Below are 23801 nucleotides of genomic sequence, written 5' to 3'. Positions count from 1 at the left end.
ACTTTGTATCTTGCACTCAGCTAAATCTCCTCTTAGTCCTGGTGAATTTTTTTTTAGATTCTATAGGATTTCCTATGTGAATAATAGTGCTGTGTACAAATAAACACACAGTTCATTTCTTCCTTTTGATCTCTTTCCTTTTATTTCTTCCCTTGGATTGTTAACTGGCGAGGGCCTCCAGTACCTTCTGAACAGTAGTGGTGATAACTCACTTTTGTTTACAGTCTTCGGGGAAAACATTCAATATTTCACTGTTAAGTATGACTTTAGTTATAGATTTGTGTATTTTTTAAATAGATGCTAATTTTCTAAATATAGAAAGTTTAAAGGAGAGAAAGGATTTCCTGGGATACCAAAGACCATGAGGGGGCCCCTTCACATCTGGAGTAAGGAGTGAGGAGCTGCTGCCTAGGAAGTAGCCAGACGTCCAGTCCTTCCAACCAGAGGCAGCCGTCTCAGGAGTGTCATTTCTGTCCTCAGACTTGTGGCTTCTTAGAGGTATGTGTGCACGTATTTACTTCTCAGTATCCCAGTGTAGCGGACATAGAGTTAGGTGATTTTGATGTGTCAGTAGTGATTCAGGGCTTGCATACATCCATGTGTTCATCATGACCTGTGCGCTCTCAGTCCCCGTGACCTGTTCCCCCCACCTCTCCACCCCCTCCTCTGTGGCCGCTGCCAGTTCTCTGTATGTAAGAGTCTTTTACTCCAGTCCTGGGTGTTTACCCAAGGAAAAGTAAAGCACTGACTGGAAAGTGTACATGCTACCTGTGTTTGTTGCAGCCAGATTGTGGAAGCTGCCCCAGTTCCCGCTGACACTGAATGCGGGCAGAAGGTGTGGGGTATGTACAATGGCATGTTCTTCAGCCACAAGGAAGGAGGAAAGCTTGTGTGTTGTGACAGCACAGATGGAGTTAGAGAGTATAATTGTGGTTTGATTTTCATGGTATATGTGGGATCTGTAGTGATGAGATTTGTTCTTCCTTCTCGATGTTGGTGTTTGTCCCTTCTCTTTTTTTTTCTTCCTCAGCATCTCTAGATGTCTATCAACTTTATCAGCCTTTTTAAATGACTAGTTTTGATTCTGTTGATTGTATGGTATTTTTTTCTATTTCATCTATTTCCCCCTTTATATCCTCTATTTTTCCTTGTTTGGGTTTTGTTTTTGGTTTGGTTTTTGCGTGCTTTTGTTTGGTTTTTGCATGCTTTCAGGTGACCATGGGCACAGCCAGGGCTGACCGCTCTTTGTGGGCAGCACCCCTGAGCTCTGTGGGCTCCCTATGCATCTTACCTGAGCTGCCATTATACCAGCCTGGGAGCACGGCCGAGTGGCAGCTGCACATTCTGGAGTGTGGAGAGCACAACAGTGCAAGAGAAGGTAGATTGACATATCTGCTTGTTTGCTTCTGAGGCCCAACACAATAGCAGCAAAGACTGTGAAAGGCAGAGTCCCCAAGAATAGGGACAAGGTAAAAGGAAGTGACAGCATTGTTGGGAGGCTGGACGAGGTGTTGGCAGAGTTGTTGGTGGACACAGCCTACCTGAGAACAGAATGCCAGCAGGCAGCAATAAAGGCCAAGCCATCTGGATGTATGCCTCTTGCCTTTCCAGAAAGCACGGCATCTGTACATCTGGAGTGGCAGTGGTGGAGGCAGGGAAGGAGGGGCCTTGGATGGGTCTTTTGAGGCCGGCAGAGCCTCCATCCTCTTCATCAAGGCAGTGGGGTTGGCTGCCCACCCTCAGCGCAGCACATGAAGTGTGTTTATGTGGTGGATGTTCAACCAGGCCTATTTTCGAGGGTGGGGTGCCTCCTAGTGAGCAGGACCCAGTGCACTTGGGCAGAATTGGGGCCAATGCAGCTGGCCTTGGTGCCCCCTGGTCCCCGAGGCAGGAGGGCCCCTGAGCCCATGCACCCCAGCTCCTCCCCCAGAGTGCATGGCATCTGAGTAGAGGCTCCAGCCTGAAAGATGGAGACTAGGACAGCATGTGGTTTGAAGCAACTGGGAGGAAACGCAGACCACAGGAGAAGGCTCCTCACAAATATTCTCTGAGGAGCGTGGAAACTTTAACCCGGAAGGAGGAAAGACTCTGTCGGAAGAACATGCAGTGAACAAGAGCAGTTCTGGGGAATGGCAGCTGTGAGAGTGGGTGCGAAAAAAATCACTCTAACGATTGGAAAGGAACAATAGGAGCAGGCGAGAAAAGCACGCAGAGGGCCATGTGTGTGGACGATATTCAGAGGCAAGGGGTGCTTGGACCAAGGGGCCATCGCCACAGTGTTCCATAGGATGGAAGTACGTTACCTACAAATCAGGGACGGGAATGGCTTCAGGCTCCTAACTAACAGCGACATTGGAGCCTAGCAGAGCGCGTGTGTTCTGGACTTGGCAGGAAAATAGTTTTCCTCCTGGAATTCTATTCCCAGTCAAACTGAGTCCAGTGCGGGGGCAGACTGAAGGTATTTTGGGATTTGCAGACTTTCAAAATCCGTATCCTGTCACATCCCTTTCCAGAAAGCTGCTGGAGGATGCGTTCTTGAGAAAACAAGGAGAAAGTGAGGATTTGGGCATGGGGCCCAGGGACGCTGGTGGTTGGAGCCAGAGGTATGGGAGCCTGCACAGGGAAGGGAAGGTTCTCGAGTGGTTGATGGGCAGCTGCCTGCATCTGGATGCCTGGGGAGGGTGTGTGGGTTCAGAGAACTCAGGATGGGATTAGAAATAAGTACCCTGAAAACTGAGTGAGTGAGGGGAAACACAAAGCAGCGTGAGAAGGGGGAAGATAGTGGTATGAATGAGCGTCTACCTGTGGTTTGGTGTCACTACTGCCTGTTGATGAGGCAGGGCCTGGGAGTCATTGCTGGTATCTGGGGAGGGAGAGAGGGAGTGCATGCCTGATGCATGTGCATGTGTGTGTTTGTGTTTGTGTGTGCACATACATGTGGAAGCTGGATTGTCATGCTCCATCATGGGAAACCGTGGGTAATGCCCCAAACGAAATCCAGCAAGGTAGTGATATAAGCATGTTGTCTGGAGAATATACTGGCTCATATAATTCAGAGTGTTTGCTGCAGGAGACCAATGGAAGGGGCAAAGGCTTGCTGATTTTCATAGCAAATCCTCCAGTTTGACTATTCACACTTTGTATTCTGTAAACGTACTTAATAAACGAGAGAAGAGGTTCCTCTGAAAATGACCTGGCACGCTGGTGGGTGCTGTGTCTGTGGCCCAAGGCCCTCCATGCATGCAGACTAGCATATACAGGTTGGCCTCATCCATAGTCTGCCCAGGGGACAGCAGGGCTGAGAGGAATGTGGGCCCGCCAGTGGGCCTTCTGTCCCTGGGTTGTCAGTCCTGCTCACTCCTTCATTTGTCCTGTGGAGCTGCCCACCCCTGACAAGGGAGCTGCAACCCCCTGCCCATGAGGGTCTGTGTGGTCTCACTTTCTCCTTGGGGAAGCACGATGCATGTTGTGCTTATCCCTTTTCCCAGTGAAATACTTTCCCTGCAGAAGCATGGGTATTCTCAGGGGACCCAGGGCCTCAGGCCTGAGGTGGGATCTTCCCACTGACAGGCCCCACCCTTTGCAGACTCAGGGCCCATTTCTGCAGTTCAGACGTTGTTCTGCAGTGGCAAGTCATGTTTGTCCCCTGTGCCCCTCATGCTGTCTGGCAGAGGTCTGGGAGGGAGGAAGGCCTGCAGAGCTCTGACAATGGGGAGCTGGGCACTGTTGCTGGTTCAGGCGCTTCACGTGTGTCTGCCCATGGGACCCTGTCTACCTTTGAGGTGATGGCTGTTGTCAAGCCCCTTTTATGGACGAGGGCATGAAGGTGAGGAGGGGTTGATGTTCTTGAGGACACAGGGCCGGTAAGCGGCTATAGCCAGATCCAAACATGGCTGCTTGGCCATAGACCTGCCCAGCCCAGCACCTGCCCAAGTCAGTCAGTGTGATTTTAGTTTGCTTCTTGTGGTGGTGTTGGTTGGAAAAAGACTGGTTTGTAAAGGGTGCTGCCACAGGAACCTGCCTGCTGAAGGTTCATGGTCACACATCCTGTTCATCACACACGTGGTCTCTCCTAGTGTCTCTGCCTCCTAGTAGCCTCTTCCATGGGCTGGCTGTTGGCGGGGGTGCCTGGGCTATGGGAGGGACTCTTCCTAGAGACCCAGAGAGGTGACCCAGCAGTGGATCCTCTGCTGTTCTCCTCAGGTGGTTTCTGTGGCCCAGAGTGGATTAAACCTGTCACCAGGTGCTCTGGGTGCGACATTGTAGTATCTGTGCAGGTACGTGTGTGCGCACATGGTGCCTTTGCACGCACTCTAGTTCTGGTTCGACCGCACACAGACTGTCCTTCCAGCCTGGTGCCAGTCCTGGGGCTATGACCTCAGGTGACCGTTGGCCCCTGTCACTCTGCTGGGACCTATATGGTGGGGTAGTGATCTAGGAGGGTTGGTCTGCTTGGTGCTGTGTGCCACTGCCGCCCCTCAGTTTACTGTTGGGTTGTCAAGCTTATTGTCAGAATTCTCCCCTTCTTTTCTGGCCCAGCCCTCAGATGCAGCCTCTGACTGTAGCCGCCCTTCAGAGCCGGTGCTTAGTCTTGGCCTGGGTCGGCAAGGTACCTGTTCCAGCTGAGGCCTTGGGATTGTTGCGAGGGGACTACCCTGGGGCAGCCAGCCTGCCTGTCTATACTGAGTGCCTGGCCCTGTTCCCTATTCCCATTCATTTGCGAATGACACCCTGTCTACTCTGCATCTAACCTGGACCCCAGTTCTTGTCATCCGCGTCTCCCTGCTCCCCATCTGTCTCCAGAGCACTTCCCTGGTCTCACCAGTCCTGTCCCATGTCCCATGCTCCCCTGCAGTCACATGTTTAAAATCCTCATCAGCAGCTCGTCTCCATTCTTGTCTCTTCTAGAACCTTCTTTGCTGCAGCCTCCCAAGGGCTCACTCTCATGGAGTCTCTGAGCACTAACTCAGCCTGTTGGTCTTGTGACCAAGCGTTGGTGTTGTGACCACATGTTTCTTTCTTTTTTTTTTTTTTTTTTTTAATTTTTATTTATGATAGTCACACACAGATAGAGAGAGAGGCAGAGACACAGGCAGAGGGAGAAGCAGGCTCCATGCAGGGAGCCCGACGTGGGATTCGATCCCGGGTCTCCAGGATCGTGCCCTGGGCCAAACGCAGGCGCCAGACCGCTGCGCCACCCAGGGATCCCCACATGTTTCTTTGTGGGGCTGACAGGTGCCCCTTAGCCATGGACTCTGCCTCTGTAGCCCTTTCCATGTTGTCCTAGGCACCAGCAGTAGCCTCTGCATGATTCTGTAGGTGGTCAGGGCAACTGGTGGCTGCAGTCCCCCAGATGCTACTTGGGGATGGGACATCCAGGCTGACTTTGTTCACCCAGAGATACCTTTTTGACATCCAGGAGGCTGGCATGGGTTTCCCTATGTGGCTTCTCCATGTGGCTGGAGTGAGCTGCTTCTGGTGGCAGCTGGATCCCATGAGGTCAGGGAGTCATGGCCAGAGCTCCCCAGCCTACGCTCAGTGTCAATGTGACCTGAGTGCCAGCGCCACATGCCCTCTTCTCTTGGAGGACGCATTATCATTTAGGCTTTCTCTGAGACCTGTCTTCCCACAGAGCCTTCCAGGAGCCCCTCTGCACCCCAAACTCTTACCTGCTCTCCAATATGGCTCCCACACCAGCTGCTTATTGCTCCATGTTCTTGTGCTGTGATGGTTGGTCCTGTTGTGGGTCATAGTGCCGAGCCCAAGGTGGGCTGCTGTGAGTGCAGGTGCTTTCCTGCAGTGGGGACATCCATGTGCATATCTCCTGCAGGCGATAATGCCTACGTGCTCCTGGCATTATCAGTAGGGAGAAGACATTGTCCCAGATAAATAACAATTCATGTTCATAAATATTTGTTTTTCTTGACAATAGAGTAGAACGAGGTGGCTGTAGAACTTTGTTCTTAATTGTAAGGAGGACCGTTCTTTACAAAGCAGTATAAATAGAAACCAGTTCTGTCACGGTCCCAGCACTGGGTGGTAACTGCTCTCAGGGGGTCCTTTCTGTTCACTTTCTTAGGTTTTCAATATCGTTATACAGACTTATGGTGGGCGCACATGTGTGGGTTGCAGCCTTCATCTGATGCCTTGTGTCCTTGTGCACCTTCTTGAAAGCACTCCCTCTGTGGCGCTGGAGTGATGACTGCCTGGTACTGTCCTGTGTGGCACTGGCATCATTTCCCTACTGTTGGGAGATTTGGGTCATTTTTGATTCTTGTTATAAACACCAGGATAGACATTTGGTACCCATCTCTCTTTAAGACAAATTGACACATAGGACCCTGTGCTGCTTCTGCTCTGGTCCTCCCATGGCTTATGATCATACTGGGAATAAAACCCAGTCTCAAGCATGGCCTTGGAACCACACGCCTGGCCCCTGGGCCCTTAGGACACATCTGTCCTGACTCTCCTGGAGCTCCCCTGTGCTTCTGTCTCAGGGACCCTGGACTCGACCCTGGACTCACATGTATCCTCAGTCTGGGGGCCTGGCCTCACTGGGCTTATTCTCCGCATTGTTCCTCTCATCATAGCAGGTAGATCTTTAGGCCACTTTTATTTTTGGAAACAGAATCCTAGATCAGGACGAGAGGTCCTGTGCCCTTGGTCCCTTCCTTACCTGAAGATGGATAGACCTATGTTCAGAAAGGTAAAGTAACCTGCCCGGGGTCACACAGCCAGCAGGGATCCCTCTTGGGGCCACCACTTGGGCCTCCAGCATGGCTGCTGCTCCTTCACGGTTAGGAGACCTTTCCTCCTGTGTTGCTCAGCAGGTTTGGAGAGCATCTTCCCGGTGTTGGCTCTCGATTTGGAGCATCCTTTGTTCCTGCTTGCCTTTGGGTGTCTCCTAGAAAGCAGTTGACTTCATCTTTAACTTTCTGTTCTTTGCTCTGCTATCCACCCCCTCTCTGCTGAAAGAAATCTTTGCATGCAGGCTGGGTGGGCCAGGATGGGGCTGGGGTTCTGTATTTATCTTTTGGGGTTTTCTAATTCTTTTTTTTTTTAAGATTTTATTTATTTATTCATGAAAGATACAGTTAGAGAGAGAGGCAGAGACATAGGCAGAGGGAGAAGCAGGCTCCATGTAGAGAGCCTGACATGGGACTCGATCCTGGGTCTCCAGGATCACACCTTGGGCCGAAGGCGGTGCTAAACCGCTAAGCTACGGGGGCTGCCCTGGGTTTTTCTAATTCTTGAACAGGAGGGGTCACAGCCAGGAGTAGATAGTCAGAAGCAGTGGTCTCGTATGTCTGAGTCATGGCATGTATGGACTAGGGGGAGATGGGCATGATGTCCCCTTGGCTCACACGTCCACTGTACCTCCTTCATCTACCCTCTTATGGGGCTGGGGTGCTCTGCCTGTGGCAGCACACCTGATTGTGTGAGCTGGGATTCCTCCCCTGACTCCAGCCCAACCTCTCACCACCCCTGGCCTTCCTGGTATCTGGAGGATTGCTCCACAAAGCGCACTGCTCAGGTATGCAAGATGACGGCCATCCTCCTGGCCTGCGAAACTGCCCATGGTGCTTGCTTATGGGATGGATGTACCCTCCTGTGTCCAGCTATGCCTGAGTCCCCCTTTGCTACCCCTGTTCAAGCTTCTGGCTAAAGTGGTTTTTGGGGCCATTAGGTAGCTGCCTTTTTGAATGTTTAAAGTGTTCAAAAGATCAACTTTTCCAAAGACTGAGGGAACAGGGAGAGAAAATAGTGGCATTTGTTTGAAAGGTTCTGAGAGCTTTTTTTAGCTCAGACAGTTCAAAGAGCGCCTCTTGTTAGTCAGAGGAATATTCCAGCATCCCTGGGGTGGTCACACTGGCTTAATTGGGACCTGGGTTGCTTTGAAGTCCTTTTAATCCTGCCTGAGCTGGGGGAAGGAATTTGAAGGCAGCGACTGTAAGTTTGAAATTTCTTCATTTTATTTACATGTGTCTGGGGACTTGTATGCCTCATTTCCCTGAAGCGGTTAAGCCGGGATGCTGGCCAGTGGGCAGCAGCATCTGGTGCCTTGCCTGGTGCAGCCAGCCGGCCCTGACTGTGGCTGGGAGCTCGCCTGCCTTGTGGCTGTCCCTTTGAACCGTCCCCACATGGTGGAGTCTGTAGTTGTGCCCAAGTCACTTAAGGAGGGTCCACTTGACCCCAAGCCACTAGAGGTCTCCTGCCACAGGCCTCACTGAGGACAGATGGAGCTGCAGTTGCTGGAATTCCAGTCACGGGCTTGTTCTCATGGAGGGACCCATGGGCACACGTGCTGCTGGCCAGCCACGGCCTGTCACAGCGGGTCCTGGCCTCCCTCGGGGGCATGGTCCTACCCGGCAGGGCACCTGGTTCCCCCTGACCCCACGTCCCTTCCTTTCCTTCCACCACTCTTGGGGTGGCTGTATGGACTCTGATTCTGTCACTTGACGGACTTGTCTCATTGTCTTCTGTCTTTGAAATGTGCCTGCAACATGGCGGGTACTTGGGACACTGGCTTTTGATTTTGTAAACATTTGGAATATATTATACACGGAAAAGCATGTCTTTAGGGAACACGTATGGTTCCCTGTGTCTCTGCCCTCGAGTCATGAAGAACAGCGGTTCCTCCAAAGCCTGGAGGGAGCTCCGTCAGTATTGGCACTGCTGCCCCTGTGCTTCATGGCTGTCCTTCTGGAACTTGCTGGCCGCTGTGAGCCTGGCCTACATGGGGTGCTGTGCTTGGCCTGAGAAGCATCTGTCTCCACCAGTGTACACGCTACTGTGATTCTTTCATTTAGTGTCGTAGGGGCTGATGATATGTAAGTGTGTGAGGGAAAGCGTGTTTTTGTGAAAATAAAGTTGAACACTCTGGAAAGCCTCACAGAACTGTGGCTGTGGCACACGTGTCACAACTGTGGCACGTGGCTGTTGGATGCAGTGAGCCACTGAGAGGTCACAGGTGGAGTTGCAGGTACCCCTGTTTAGGAAACCAAGCCGAAATCGTGGATTATGGTTTGTGATGTCTGTAAAAATGTAAGGTGGAACTCAAGGGGACACACCTTTGAAAAAGTTCTTCAGCTTGGTGGGGGGGCTGTGCATTTGTGATAGTTATCGTGTTTGTGGCACCTGGGTGTGGGGTATGGACTCCTTGTTTGAGCTACCATGGGGTTGGTCAGCGAGCAGTCCTGGTGGTTTTAGGTGGGAAGCCTCCTGCTGGTATACGTCTGCCATGCTTCTGGCATGTGTAGCTGAACCCTGTTGATGGACGGTTTGTAATTGTTTGCTTAAAATTGGCCATAATTAGACTTTTGTGCATTAACTTACTATGGGATAGATCTCATTCTACAGCTTAAGTTTACAGTGCTGAGCTTTACAGTTTTCTGAATAGATTTAATATTTCCCGATTTTCATCCCATCCTACAGGAAGCCATTGTTTTTGTCTTATTTGTCCTTTAGACATTTTTTATGTAAACATTTCTTATGCACGTATACACCAATTTAGCTATGCTGGCTTATGTCCTATTTCTTTCATACAAAAGGTGGTCTGGTGCTCACATTCTGCTCCTTGTATTTTTTTCTAGCCAAGCATTATCCAGACCTTCTCACATTAACATATAAAAAAGATTATTTTTTTCTCTTTTAAGCAGGTTCCATTAAGGGGAGGGGCTATGATTATTTATTTATTTATTTAAAAGATTTTATTTATTTTTTCATGAGAGATACAGAGACATAGGCAGAGAGAGAAGCAGGCTCCATGCAGGAAGCCTGATGTGGGACTTGATCCTGGGACTCCAGGATCACTCCCTGAGCCAAAGCTTAACCACTGAGCCACCCAGGCGTCCCTGGGCTGTGATTTATATAACCAGTAATTCTAACCTTCTGATCCAGTGGTCTGAGTTCCAACTCTGGTTGGGTACGATTTTATTAGTTATTGTTCTGCAGAGATAATGTGATTTTTCATTCATTCATCTAATATTTATTGTAAGCCTACTGCCGTATACCCGGAGCTGTTCTAGGTTCATGGCCAGTGGAAGAAACAAAACAAAATAGCAGACAGTATCTTGCTTGTCTGGAGCTTGCACTCTAGTTGCAGCAGAACAACAGGAAAATAAGTGGGTAGAACCTCTGGCATCTCAGGTGGTGATATGCTTTGTGAAGGAGTGGGTGTGGGGTAGGGGGACAGAAGTTTCCGTGGGCCAGGGTTACAGGTTTGAACGGGGTGGTAGGGTGGGCTCAAAGGAGACCCTGGGGATTTGAGTAGGGGCCTGAGAGAGCTGATGAGGGGCATACTGTGCAGACACCTGAGGGAGGAGGCTTCCAGGAGTGGGATGTGCAAAGGTCCTGGGGTGGACACGTGTGAGGCCAGGCTGTGCTGGCTTCATAAACTGTGGCGGCAACTTTGGCATCTCCCTGGCACTGTGGAAGGAATGTGCTGCATGATTGGACATGAGGCATGGGACCCCACTTATGGTTTAAAGTACTTGCTGTGGTTGTTGTCTTTCAACGTGGTGCTTGGAGGCAAGTGTGAAATGCCAGGGGACTGGTCACGAGGCCACCGGGATGGTCGTGGTAGAGTGGGTAGGAGCCAGCCGCATCTGGGTCTGTGCTGAAGCTGCACCGGCTGGGTGGAAGTGGCTTGGAGAAGACCAGAGCAATGACACAGCTTATGGCGGCTGGCAGGGCTCGTTCCATGTCCACAGATGGAGAAGACTGAGAGGAATGGGGTTGGAGGAGCAGGAGGGTGCTCTCGGGCCAGGAGCTATTCAGGAAGCAGGCGAGCAACCCTGGAATTCAGGACCTAGAGTCTCTTTTTGGGGGTCTGGCCCAGGGCAAGGGGGCAGAAAATGCAAGAGGTGGGTGGAGGGCTGGGTGGGAGGCATCCAGCAGGAAGAGGCTAGCGAGGGAGCTGGAGCTGGAGAAGCAGCGGGCTCTCCTGGGAGGGGTGTTGGTACAGAGGTTTGCAGCCATCTCCTGCCTGGAGGGGTAGGAGGGCAGGGTGAGGCTGCTGGAGGCTCCATTGGGCGTGGGGATGGAACACTGGGATGGGACATGTGCTGTGGCAGCCACCTGCAGATCCCTCCAAGGCCTTCCCCTGGGGCAGAGGGGGCTGATGGGCAGTAGTTTGATGGGCAGAATGACATGGGGAGAGAGGCATTTGCTTCAGCATGAGACCATTGTTGATGGACTGTGGGGGATGCTGCAGTGGGACCCTGTGCCTCTCTGGGTGTGTGCACAGACTACGTCTCTTACTGGCCTGTTACTCTCCACAGTGAAGGAGCAACTTGTTTTCTGTTGATCTGGGAAGATGGACCGCTTTAGAAGATGGACACATGGCCGCTGTCTGCCACATGGCCGCTGTCTGCCACATGGCCAGCATGTCACAGAGTGGGGAGAGGAACAGGTGACCTTTGTGGTGCCTATGGCCTCAGGACCATAAGTGGTCACTTTCTCTGGAGTGTCTGATTGGCCAGTTCAGTAGCCACAGGGCTGGGAGCAGCAGAAACCGCCCCTGATGGTGACTGCATCACATCCTGGGCCATGTCTAGGTCATAGGGATGTGATCTTTTTCTTCAGGTAAATAGGAGCTGCTTTCCCCATCCTGGGACAAATGTCAGGTTTTGTCCTAACTCAGTGCTTGCTGACGTGATCCCTCCTGACCCCAGCCCCACCTTCCCCTGTAGCTGTGCTGTGTTATCCAGGAAACCTGATGGAGCAGGACATCCCTTTGCCCCTGAGATGTCTGTTGTTTCTGGTCTTGGTTCTGCATACTGTCTGCCGGGTTCATCCTCTTGCTGTAGGGCCTCCCTTCCCCGGCGGAAGCCACCACTGAGGGCCTGGGCTTTGCGGGCTTTGTTCTTGGGGAGAATAGATCCCTGCAAGAGAGCTTGAGGCTTTATTTGAGAAATTGGAGTCCTCCAGTCTCATGTCTGTTAGACCCGTGGAAACTGGCACTTTGGGCTTCCGTAGGAGCCCTGGCACCTGCTAGTATGAGCCTCAGAATAGCTGCTGCTGGCTGGACTGCCTTTTCTTGAGTGTCACCCCATGGGGTGAGCCCCTCCCCCCAAGCCCCTGCTGTGCCGTGCACAGCTGAGTTTGAGTCAAAATTCAGCTGCAGATCGAACAAAAAGACGTTTTCCCCCTTGAAAGCCCACCAGTCAGAGTTAAAAGGCTTCTCAGCTGAAGCCAGAGTTTTCAGTAGCAGCTATCACAGCTTGGGCTGCAGTGGGAACTGTCACTCTCCTGTCGTCTCAGTGTCGAGGCTCCTGAGGCCCTCTGATGGCCTTCCACCTTCCAGTGTATGAAGTGTAAGTTTGGGGAAGCCTTGATCTTCCTGTCTGAGTGCTCCCATGCTGTTTCTGGGCAGTGTTGATACCTGGCCCAAGTCCTGCTCACTGAGAGTGTTGAACTGGGCCCCAGAGTATCCTTGGTAAACATCTTGTGTAGCTCTGAGTACACAGCAGGCCAGGAGGTTTTTGGAAAGTAAATGCTTGTCCAGCCAGGTGGAGGTGCTTTGATGCTGGTGATGCCCTACTGTTGATTAGTGACCCTCCCTGATTTCACGGCTCCTCAGGAGCTGCCTGTGTTCACGCTGGGTACTTACTGCAGGTGCCGCAGGCCTGGCTCTCGGATATTTGGGTCCCAGCGCTTCTCCCGCTGTGTCCCCCTCTGCTCTTGCAGGTGCCTTCTCCCTGTGTTTCCCCTGCCCTGGTCACGTTGTGTGGGGCACCTGCCGGCAAGCCACATCTTCTGTCAGCCCCCTGCTTCTCCAGCTGGGCCTTTCCAGCGCCACTTTGCACATAGTTATTAGCACAACACGTGGGGGTGTTTTTAGTTGTACACCTACAGGTAACACAGATTCTTATCATAAATTCAAATAATGTACGGGAAGTTAAAGATCCTTTGACTGCCCCCACTGGTCTGGGCCCTGACCTGCAGGAGTGCCCCGGCATCCATTTGGAGTGAATCTTTTCAGAGCATGCGTCATTGACATTTTTACTTTGAGCCTGGACTTTTGAATTTGTTGGTGATGTTTTGGGGACTCTGCCCTCGAACTTTTACTTGAGCACCTGCTGGCTCTTTGGGCAGAGGAGGGGTGCTTCTGGAGGAAGGACTGGGACACTGCCTGCAGGCCAGGGAGCTCTACACAGTTGTCCTGCTCATGACCCTGAAGTCTGCGTCCCCATCCTGCGGACCTCCTTCTCACCTGCTGGGTATCACCTGTGCCCTTCGCAGTGCTGCCTGCACCCACCTTTCCTTAGGACACACCTGGCGTCTTGGTGCTGCCATTGAGGCTCTTGTCTTCAGTCCTCTGCGCTTAGTCCCCAGGCCTGTGTAACTCAGAATGTGGGTGGAGAAATGCACGCAGACATGACGTCCGACCCTGTGCACACATTCATGCATCAAATCTCCTTTGCTGCCATCTTTCTGGCCACAGGGGAGAGGGGCTGGGCCTCTGGTATGGCCGGTTGTCTCTTGGGCCCCCATGAGCTGGGCAGAGCCAGCCTGGTGCCCCTGGCCTGCATTAGGAAGCTGAGGAGGCCTGAGTGGCTTCCCATGCCCCCCTTTCTTGAGCAGCCAGGACAGCATAATGAGAGCACGGGTCCTAGGGACCCATGGGGGTACCTTGTGGCCCCCGGGCTGGTAGGATGGAGGGTCTCTTTTGGTTTGGCCCACAAGCCACTCTGTGAGCCACCTCCTCAGATGTGTAGTCACACCTGGTCAGCAATGGTCCCTGTGGCCCTAGGTTCTACAGCTTGAAAGTACAGTTTAAGAAACACTTGTTGATAGATGTTCTCCCAAAAAAATTATAGAAACTTCGGAAGGTGAACAAGAATAGGACTCTGCCGCTATGATAGGGGTCTGGCTCGTTCTCCCTGCTGTCCACATGGGTGCATTGTTAGTCCAGTCCATCCAGCTTTCTGCTTTTGCTTTCCTCAGTGTGCATATTTTTTGTTGTTAGAAGACCTACATGTGTTAGTATCTCAAAATACTGCTCCCGTCACCTCTCCTGACTGTTCTCGTGGCATCACATGTGTGCCCTGTTGTACAAAAGCAGCCTGAATGTGGATGGTGGCACAGGAGTCTGGTCACCGGTGTATGATGTGGTCATGCATCCTGTGGGCCCTGTGCTTCTGCACCCCTGTCACAAAGCAAGGGTCGTGGTAGTTCTTGGTCTTATCTTTTGGGATTCTTTTAGATTTGGACCAAATTCTGGAATCTGATATTTGCTTACCAAATTGACAGAACCTTAGAGAATGTTTTCTTTGTCAAATGTACAGTGGGTGGTTTTCTTGATGGCCACCACTTTTTGGTGATTTGCCTTGCAGCATCTCTAGGATTATTTTATTGCTTAGATTGCCCTGCTTTTTCTGCAAATGGCCAGTGGTTCTGACTTGTGCCTAAGAAACACTGGGGGATCTGTTTGTGGATCCTGGGCCCACCCCCAGGGGTTTCAGTTTTACGGGTTGAGAGGTGAAGAGGGGTGGACTGGAATGACTGGGGAAGGCAGGCCCTGTGGCCCATGTTGCTGAAGGTGACATGGGCCACTCTTCTCATTCCAGATGACCCCACCCCATGGCGGTGCCACCACCTCTGGAACCATGCATGTCCCATTTTCCTGTCCAGTGAGTGTGCCCTCTCTGTTCCCCTGTGCCTTTTGCTGTGGTGGCAACCACCTACCCACCCCCTTTCCCCAGCCTCAAGTCTCATGGATAGATAGTACCCATGTTGGGCTGTGAGAACCTACTTATTTTCTATTATTGAGCCCCCCAGCCCTTTTTAAACATTAAAAATAGTGACGTGAGGAATGTAAACTGGTACAACCGCTGTGGAGACCAGTATAGCCATTCCTTAGAACATTGAGGATGGAATGATCCAGCAATTCCACTTGTGGGTATATATCTAAGAGTTGAAAGCAGAGACTTGAACACAGAACACTTGAACCATGTATTAGCCACACATTGTTGCTTCCCTGAGATGCATTCCTGAAAGAGCAGTTGCTGGTTGGCAGATGTGGACTCCCCTTTTGGTTTTGTTTCTTAGGTTGTCTGATGTCCTGGGTCTCCTGGGGTGGGTGGGGATGGGGGCAGGACAGCCAGGCCACGAGAGCTACCACACCTTGAGGAGCTGAGGCTGGGAAAGCGCGAGTGCACCATGCTGTTGTCTCTGCTGTCCCCCAATGCCTCCCTAACACCCCTTAGCCACACCCCAAGGGACCTGGTTAACGTTTGAGGGTTGAGTCTTTCATTGCTGATTACCTGCCACGTCCTGTCCTTAGGACATATTTTCACAGTAAACTGAGTGTGCTGGGGCTGCTTCGTGAGAGCTCACCCATAGCCAGGCCCCTTGTCCATGGCTCTCCCCCTTTTCTGTCTTTATTTTTTTAAGATGTACTTATTTGAGAGAGCAGGAGGAAGGGCAGAGGGGGAGAGAGAATCTGAAGCAGACTTCCCTCTGAGTGTGAGCCTGATATGGGGCTTGATTTCATGACCTGAGCCGAAATCAAGAGTTGGATGCTTAAACTGACTGAGCCACCCTTCTTTTGGCTTTAGATTGACCACATGTTGCACCATCCACTTCTTTGTCTCTCCTTTTTCTCACATGGAACATTCTGGAACCAGTCCCTTAAATGCACTGTTTCTAACTAAAGCCTCATACACGTCAGTCTTCCAACAGAATGTGTTTTCTCTTTGATCAGCACTACAGGACTGAGGGTGTGCAGAATCCCGCATAGTTTAATGTATTGATTACTTACTTTGAATTGGACCTTGTAGTCCTCCTTTATATAGTGAGATGTCACACCTGTCACTGTTACCTGCGCCTTGTCCTTATTTCCCCCATAGCATTAAGGGGTCTGCTCTGCTTGTATACCTTACAGATAGTTGTAAAGGCCCCTGTCTCTTTCTGCTCCCCTGCCGTTAGTGAGTTCGAAAGGGTTGTCAGGTGCCCATGCTGCAGTATGCCTGGATCTTTGGGTTTTGGCAATAAGCCTTGAGGAGCCCTGTCGAGCCAGCGAGTCAGCCTACAGTTGTCTGGATGGTGACTAAACCTGCTCCAACTCTTTCCTTGAAACATGTCCCGCCTTTTCTCCTTCTCTGAGGGTAGAATAAGCTGGAGGATGGGAGATTCTTGAGTATTGTCAGCTAGTTTTTCTATGCTTTGCGTTGTTAGGGGAAAGGTGAGCCCTAGTGTTGGCAGGAGTGACTGGACCGGGCCCTCGAGTCTTGATGCAGCCAGAGTTGGAGCTGCAGGCACTGGGCCCTGCAGGCCACTGAGGGAAAGGCTGTCTGGTGGAGGTGTGCCCTTCGGCAGCTGCAGGCTGGCCTGGAGCATGGGTGGGTATGGGCGTTGTGCCATGTGGTCTTATCTTCTGGAATTGGGCACGTGGGGGAGGCAGGCCCTGCGGCCCACATCGCTGCTCTGTGAGGAGGGGGTGGCTCATCTGAATGGTGGCACCTGGGATTTGGGGGCTGGGACTGTGGCCAAGGACCAGCCCCCTGGAGGGTCTGCCACAGGCATGTGAGCCAGATCTGCGCGGCTGTGTGCTGTGGTCTGTGTGGGGACAGCCTGCTCTCTCAGCCCACTCTGGGAGGGGCAGCTTTGCCTCAGGTGACCTGGGCTGTGGATGGCCCACTCTTCAGGCAAGTGGGCCATGTTTGCTGGGCTGATGTTCTTTCTGGGGGAGAGGTGGGAAAGTCAGCTTGCTGCTCAGTTCATTTGAGTGTGGAGCCAGGCCCCTTGATGGCCACCCAGAAGTCCCGTGGTACTTGGGTATGTGATGGCCTCTGTGTGAGCAGTGAGCTGAAGGAGCAGAGACCCTAGCATCTTGGGCATGGCTGTATGTGTGTATGTGCATGTGTGGAGGTGGCCTCGTGTGCACTGGCCTGCTGGGCCGGGGTCCCAGGGGATGTGGATGCCCTGTTGTCTCAGTAGGATGGAGTGTTTGAGTGCATGTTAAGTTCACTTTTCTCCTGATTTGAACCATTCCAATTTTCCCTCATTATTAAATTGTTTCACTTCAAATTATCTTCACTTTAAAGGAGATTGGAGAGTCTGGGTGAAAGTGAGTCTGGCTGTCTACTGTCTCTAACTTCTAGCTTTCAGGGGCTAATTTGGACCTCAGGGCACGAACCTTGTTTCTGAATTGGTGTCACATGCTCCTGACTCTGCAGATTGGCCTCCAGATTTCTGGAAGGCTTCTACTTGGAGGGAACCTGCCCTCGGTGAGAGCTGCCACCTTGGTCATCGAAAATGCCTAGAGACTTAGTGGCCATCTGCCTGAGCAGATGTGGCCAGGCTGGAAGATGTGGCACCACTTGCCCCTGCCATGAAGTGAGGGCTGGTACAGGCCTGGGGCTGGGGGCTGTGCAGATGTGGATGTGCATGCTGTCTTTGTGGATTTGTTTTCAATAAACTTGTTCCATGGATCTAGTAACAGTTTGCATACATATCTGACTAACCCAGAGAAACAACAGAAACTTGATTATCTCTGTAGAACATTTCAGAGAAAAAATACCTCTTGATTTGAAAAGATTACTTAATTTTTATGCCTTTTTTAAAGTTTTAAAAAAAAATTTATTCAGGAGAGACACAGAGGAGGCAGAGACAGGTAGAGGGAAAAGCAGGGTCCCCGCAAGGGAGCCCGATGCAGAACTCGATCCCAGGACCTGGGATCACTCTCTGAGCCAAAGGCAGATGTTCAACCACTGAGCCACCCAGGTGCCCCTATGCCTGTATTTTTAACTCAGAGGTTGGAAACCTTTAGGAAACTTCAAGAACATGGGACCTGGCATTCAAGGCTGGCTCAACCCCTCCCCCTGCAGGATTTCGGTTTTGCCCAGGGTCCTTACAAATGATCATCTGGTCTGGGCAGGAGCCTGGGGAGAAATCTCTCCTGTGCCCAGTGGTCCCTATGGGCCCAGGGAGGGGCTGTTCTTCACGTGGCTGGGAGGAGCATCATCTATGAGGGGGAGAGTCTGGGAGTACCTGTGGGAAGGGCACATGCCTCAAAGGCCCAGGTGTGTGAGGAGTCAGCCTATGTGGGGTTCCGGTAGGATTACTGATGAGTCACAGGTGTCGAGAGACCCCGTGCTGCTTGAGGAGTGGGGTGAAGAGGATGGGGCACATGATGGAAGGGGCCTCCTCCAGGAAGTGATGATTGTCTCCAGCCCTCTTGATGAAGAGCATTGCAAACACAGGGTGAACTAACACAGAGCTCAGGGGGCAGTGGGTGATATGTTCGTGTCCAGAGGCAAGGCTGCAGGAGGCAGAGCCCCTGGGGCTTGGTCCTATGGTGGAGTGCTCCCGGGAGCTGGGCCTTGCGGTGCCGTTGGAGGCCAGGAAGAGGGCCTTCTGACCGTGTAGTGCCTGGTAGCCACACCCATAGCTTTGTGACAGACTCTCATTCCACAGAAGGCATATCTTGTGGGTATAGCTTTGGTCATGTCCGCCATGACTCCTTCAGTGACAGAAGAGGCTGTGGCGCCTCACACACACTGCCCCGCATGGCCCTGTGCTTGGTCCTTAGGCCTTGAGCTCAAGGGAACCCCTGAGCTTACGTGCCGCATGTTGTGTTGGGACCATTCTTGACTGTGCCAGCTGCTGTTTCAGTCTCTCCGGGGTGTTGTCAGTGTTCTGCTGAGTTAGACAGGTGTCAGGTGGAGGCCCAGAGCACACTCAGAGAAGAGTACAGTGTGAGCTGCTTTGGACGCCCTGGAGCCTTTGTTTTGTCTTCTATAAGGTGGCAACAGTGACAGCGGGGCTGTTCTGGACGTGAATCGAGGTGACCAGTCTGGAGTAATGTGAACATGATAAAGCATCGACCATGTGGGCACCTGCTGTTACTTCTCTTTCTCCTGCTGGTTGGAGGGAGGTGGGCACACTGACCTATGCTGAGCACCCCTACACTTTACCTCCTTTGCATAGTGACACTGCTGGCTAGCTGTTGACCCATTTCTACAGGTGAAATGAAATTGTGCCAAATAAAAACAATCTATGTGATGATATGTAGCCAGGCCTGGGCTGCAGTTTGAACCCAGATTGTGGTGTGTGCACATTGCCATGCCACGTGGGCTGGGGAATTGGTGTAAGGAATATGACTTATCCCAGGTTGGTGACTCATCAGCTGCCAGCGTGGTCTCAGTGGCTATTGGTGTGCAGAATGGGGTCCCCTCCAGGGAGTGGCCTATGCTGACACATGTTCTTGATCCCCTAGGACCCCAGAAGACCTTTCCAGATTTGTTGTTGACCTGCAGCAGCGAGAGCTTGCCTTGCAGGACAGGAACAACGCCATCACCAGCAGGTAGGCTCAGTGGCCCTAGAGTGCATGGGGTAGGTCTGCTTTGGAAAGGTGGAGCCCAATGCATGTGTGTCCCCCGGGCTTGGCTTGGGGGTGATGACACTTCACTGTTTCCTTGGCCTTGGCCTGAGTGAGCGGGAGCTGGGTTGATCTGGAGGGTGCAGGTGCCCCATGTTTCTGCCCCATGGCAGAGACTCTGCTGAGACAGCATGTTGCTGTCATCCCAGCCATGTGCCAGGCCACCACTGCCTTATTTAAACAGTTGGGGTCCATGAGGAGGATGTGTCTCTAGATCAGGAAACTGTTTTTTCCATGGCCCGGGCTCCGAATGACCCCTTAATGGTGTCGGACCCAGACCCCACAGGGAAGCGTCTGCGTGTCTGTGTGCATGTAGACCTGTGTGCTCAGGAAGGCCCCCAGAGAGAAACAGAAGTCGGCTTGCCCTTGGCAGCAAGTAACAGGAAAGCCTTCCCCCAGGGCTGCACAGGGAGGAAGGAGTCTCCTTCCCTGGCAGAAGGCCCAGAGACCGGCACTAAATGCTACCTCCCCAACCCCATAAGGCCAGTGGATGCTCTGTCGTGACACTCTGTTCTGACATGACCCCACAGGAGGAGGGCTTGCTCCCACGAGTGTATCCCACTCCAGACATCATTTACAAGTCCCAGTCCCCAGGCTTCCTGTGCTTCTTCCCTGGTTGACTACAAATTCAGGACTTCCCTCAACATCCCCACCCATTTGAGGATTTGCTAGAGTGACTCAGAATTCAGGCAAATGCTTTATGTACAATTACCGGTTTTACAAAGGCTGCAGTGAGAACAGCCAGATGGAGGAGATGCCTGGGGTGAGGAGTGGGGGCGCAGAGCTTCCATGTCCTTTCTGGGCACACCCCCCCCCCCGCTTTGGGGGGTTTTATGGAGTTTCCATGCTTGTTTAAGTCATTGGCTGTTGGTGATGAGCTGAGCCCCCACCTCGTGGTCCCCTACCTCCACAGGCAGTGATGGACCTGGAGGTCCCAGCCCCCCAGGCACGTGATTGGTTGCTCTGGCCTCTCCTGCGGTCCCCTTGTTAGCTCAGTGGGGGCTGTGAATGAAAGGGGCCTGTTATGAGTGATGAGGTACCCCTCTCACCCCAGAAGCCCAGGAGTCTTAGGAGCTCAGTGCCAGGAAAGGGGACAGAGACCAAATGCTTCTCCTTCAGGCTGTACCTGGGCTCATGGGTTGTCTGCCTCCTGTCCCTACTGCGTGAGTGGGCAGCTGCCCGGGCTCTGGTCAACATATCCGCAGGCACAAAGGACGAGCCTCTTTCTTGAGTGTTCTTTTTGGAGCAAGGAAGCCTTTCCTGGGACCCCACTGCCAGCAGACAGCCCTCAAGCTTTGTTGGCCCAGGCAGGGTTGCATGCCTGCCGCTGAGCAGCTCCTGGAAGGATGGGAGTGCCCCAAGGCTGGGGCTGGCCCACTTCCTGCTGGGCTCTCAAGGGGTGGACAGCTGAGTGGGGTGGGACTCCTCCCCAAGTAAGCAGGTCTGTGAGGAGCCAACCTCAGCTTTCTGTGGACAGAGTGTCTTAAGGATTCATTAGTAGCCAGAGGGAAGGTTTTCTTATTTTGGGGGTTGATGTCACTTTGGAAATTGGCTTTTAGAAGCATCTGGTTATGTTGGACATAATCACATCAATTTAGCTTAAAAACCTCAGACGATAAAGATTGCCTTTTGCTTTCAAAGCTACTGTCAGATGAAACGGGCATTAAAAGTGATTTGAAATTAAAGCTTTTACATTTTTCCAGATGATCTTCTTCACTTTACTTTGCATTTGAAACAGAATGAACCGTTTAAGGGAAGGAAACTTGTCTTCATTTTTGTCAGGCCCCACCGCGAGGTGGTAGGAAGGCTGGCTTCCATGCGTGGGGAAGCGGGGCAAGAGCAGCTCCATCTGTAGGGCCCCAGCAGCATGCTCACTCGTAGCTGTGAGCGCAGACCTTCCCAGCTCTGTTCTGGGAGCAGCTATCCCCCATGGGGGATCCACCACAAGTACCTTGTCTACCTCTTGGGACTCTTGAGTCCCTTCTGAGAGCAAGGGTGCATTTCCGGCGTTCCATGAGAGCGAGCTCTATGCTGCACCCTTGTGCAGGAGGTGAAGTGGGTGCCGTATATGTCCCGCTTGGCCCACACATCTCCACCAGGGCAGACTGGCCTTTATAGTGTGGCGTGGCCCTTGAGGGGAGCCATAGCTGTCATCCCCCTTCCAGATGAGAGCTCAAGCTCAGAGAGGCTGGGACACTTAGGTGAGAAGGGAGGCCAGGCAGCTCCTACCATGCTCATTTGCGATGGGTGGTGGTGTCCAGGCCCCTGAGGAGGTGGCAGGGATCCTGTAATGCGAGGCCCTTCCTGACTAGCACGGGGGGGACTTGTGTGCCTGGCATCTATCATGCTGGCCAGCTGCCAGACAGCCACTGGTCCTGTGGGCAGGAATGTGACTTGGCCATTAGTTGTGGCCTTCTATATGGAGGACTGGGGGCCCTGGTAAGGTCAGGACAGCCAGCTTCATTCCTGCACATCTAAACAGGCAGCTGAGCACAAATTGAGGGCAGATGGGAAGAGGCACTGTGGCTAGAGGGCGAGAGCAACAGGTGGCTGGCCCAGGCACACCTGGGCAGGCCTGAGGGTTCAAGAGGCATTTCTGCTCACACAGAGCATGTGAGTAAACTCCCCGAAGCTGTGACACCCAGGCCAGGGAGTAGGCCCTGAGATTTAGTCTCCAGGAATTTCTTCCGGTCTGTCCCTCGTTGGGTCCTTCTGTGGTGGCCTTCCACTCAGGTGCTCCGGCTCATTCAGGGAAGGATTTGTGCTCTAGATGGCTCTGTGTCTCGCCTTGCTTGGGGAAAGTGAGGGGAGAGCAGACCTCTGAGCTGCAGGATGGCCACCCCCTGGAGTGGAGTTGAGGGTCCCCATACTGGAGCCCTTGATTTTGCACTGCTGTCAGCCATGATGTTTGTGCCCGCAGCCTGGAAGCTGCAAGGCCAGTGGTGGCTGGAGCTGCCTGAGGCAGGAACCTTCCAGGCTGCAGGGGGGTGGAGGTGTGTTCTTCTAGAGGGTGGGGATGAACTTCCTTGCTAGCTTTGTGCACGTCTACTTGAGTTCTGAGCTCGGATTTCCTTAGATCAGAGTGGAGCTTGTGTCCTTCACCAGAGCTATTCTAAGGGTGAAGTGAGATGCAATTCTATGCTGAATGTTCAGTAGTGCCCTGGAGACCTCGGTGGCGGGAAGTGTCTTTCTGAGAACTCTCTGTGCTGGGAGGCGGGAGGAGTTCTGCTTGGCAGTGTGGCAGCAGCAGTAGGGTATCCTTTTGCTCACGAGGTTTTGTGAGGCCTCAGGCCAGGCTCCCTGTCCTGGTCCCCTTTCGTGGCCATTGTTGGACAACTCCAGGGCATCATCATCCACTGTTGTGGGGGGGTTGGCAGTGCTTTCAGGCAGGAGCTTGATTATAGCACAGGGACCCTTGCCTTTTGTCATTGTCGCCACTGATTCTGTTTCATTCTTGGACGCTGGAGGCTGATACACTTACTCCCCCCAGATGTGTGTGTGCTGAGGACACGGGGACTGTGAGGATCTGGCTGTGTCCTCTGTGCCTGTGCTCTGCATAGAATTCCCCTGACTCCACCGTGAGCCACCTTGGCCCTCACTGGGCCTCAATGAGTGTCCCATGGTCTCCAGGGCCCAGTACTCAGTATGTATCCTTTGTACCACTTGCAGCTGTGTTCTAGAGCCAGGCCGTGGATGGGAGGCTGCATTCCTTTGTGACCTGAACCCTGGCCACACTGGCACCTGTCAGGCTCCGACGAGTTCTGAGGGCATCTTGAACGAGAAGCAGGAGATGAGGGCAGGGCTTTGTGAGGCTGTACTATCTGGGGTGGCTGTGCTTTGCTGGAAATGAGGGCTCACATTAGGGAGTGGGTGACAGTGGAACAGGGCCCTGGGGTTTGGGTCCCTCACCCGTATGCATGGCGACAGTAGTGGTGATGGTGGGAGCATCTCCATGCTCAGTGCCTCGCACACAGCGTCTCACCTGAAAATCTGTGGTGGGTGCTATCATCTCTCCTGTGTGGCAGAGCCCCTGGTTAGACAGCTGTGGAGTCGTCAGAATGGATTTGGATCCTGGCCTGTCCATCTCAGGGCGTTGTGTGGCTTACCTGAGAGTGGAGCCCATACCTCTGCCAAGTGCTTGATGTGGCTGCAGAGGAGACTCTTGTCACTCATTTCTCTGCTGCAGTGGAGATGCAGCTCATGGGCCATCTGTGGGACGTAGGTCTGGCCTGCCATCCTTGGGAAGTACTTAAGGCAGAACCCGCTGTACAGGTGATTGGGAAAAAGCCAGTGACTGATGCAGATATGGGGGAGCTCTTTACATCTCTGTCTGCACCTCCCCAGCCCTCGAGAACTAGCCCTGCAGCACCTGCTATGCACGCTCCTGCTGCTGGGCCTGGGGCTTCAGGCAGCT

The 23801-nt window shown here is 52.6% G+C and overlaps 1 protein-coding gene across 8 annotated transcripts in view; it reads left to right on the top strand.

The window, feature by feature from the left end:
• The window catches only part of MAD1L1 (mitotic arrest deficient 1 like 1), a 353832-nt gene that overhangs the window by 47681 nt on the left and 282350 nt on the right, over positions 1-23801 (top strand). For 4 of the 8 annotated variants that reach the window (XM_072836729.1, XM_072836726.1, XM_072836727.1 and 1 more), the window contains one exon: positions 19226-19312. The exons of 1 other annotated variant lie outside the window; for it this stretch is intronic. In XM_072836729.1, coding sequence (XP_072692830.1) covers positions 19226-19312 — 87 coding nt within the window. Of the gene's footprint in view, positions 1-2553; positions 2604-11509; positions 11587-14571; positions 14637-19225; positions 19313-23801 lie in introns of those variants that run through there. 3 more of the 8 variants (XM_072836732.1, XM_072836730.1, XM_072836731.1) reach the window with 3 other exon arrangements.

This window comes from Canis lupus, chromosome 8 (genome assembly GCF_048164855.1).
Source record: "Canis lupus baileyi chromosome 8, mCanLup2.hap1, whole genome shotgun sequence".
NCBI lineage: Eukaryota > Metazoa > Chordata > Mammalia > Carnivora > Canidae > Canis > Canis lupus.
Note: the sequence above shows the minus strand (reverse complement) of the source record. Positions and strands in the feature narration are given on the sequence as shown.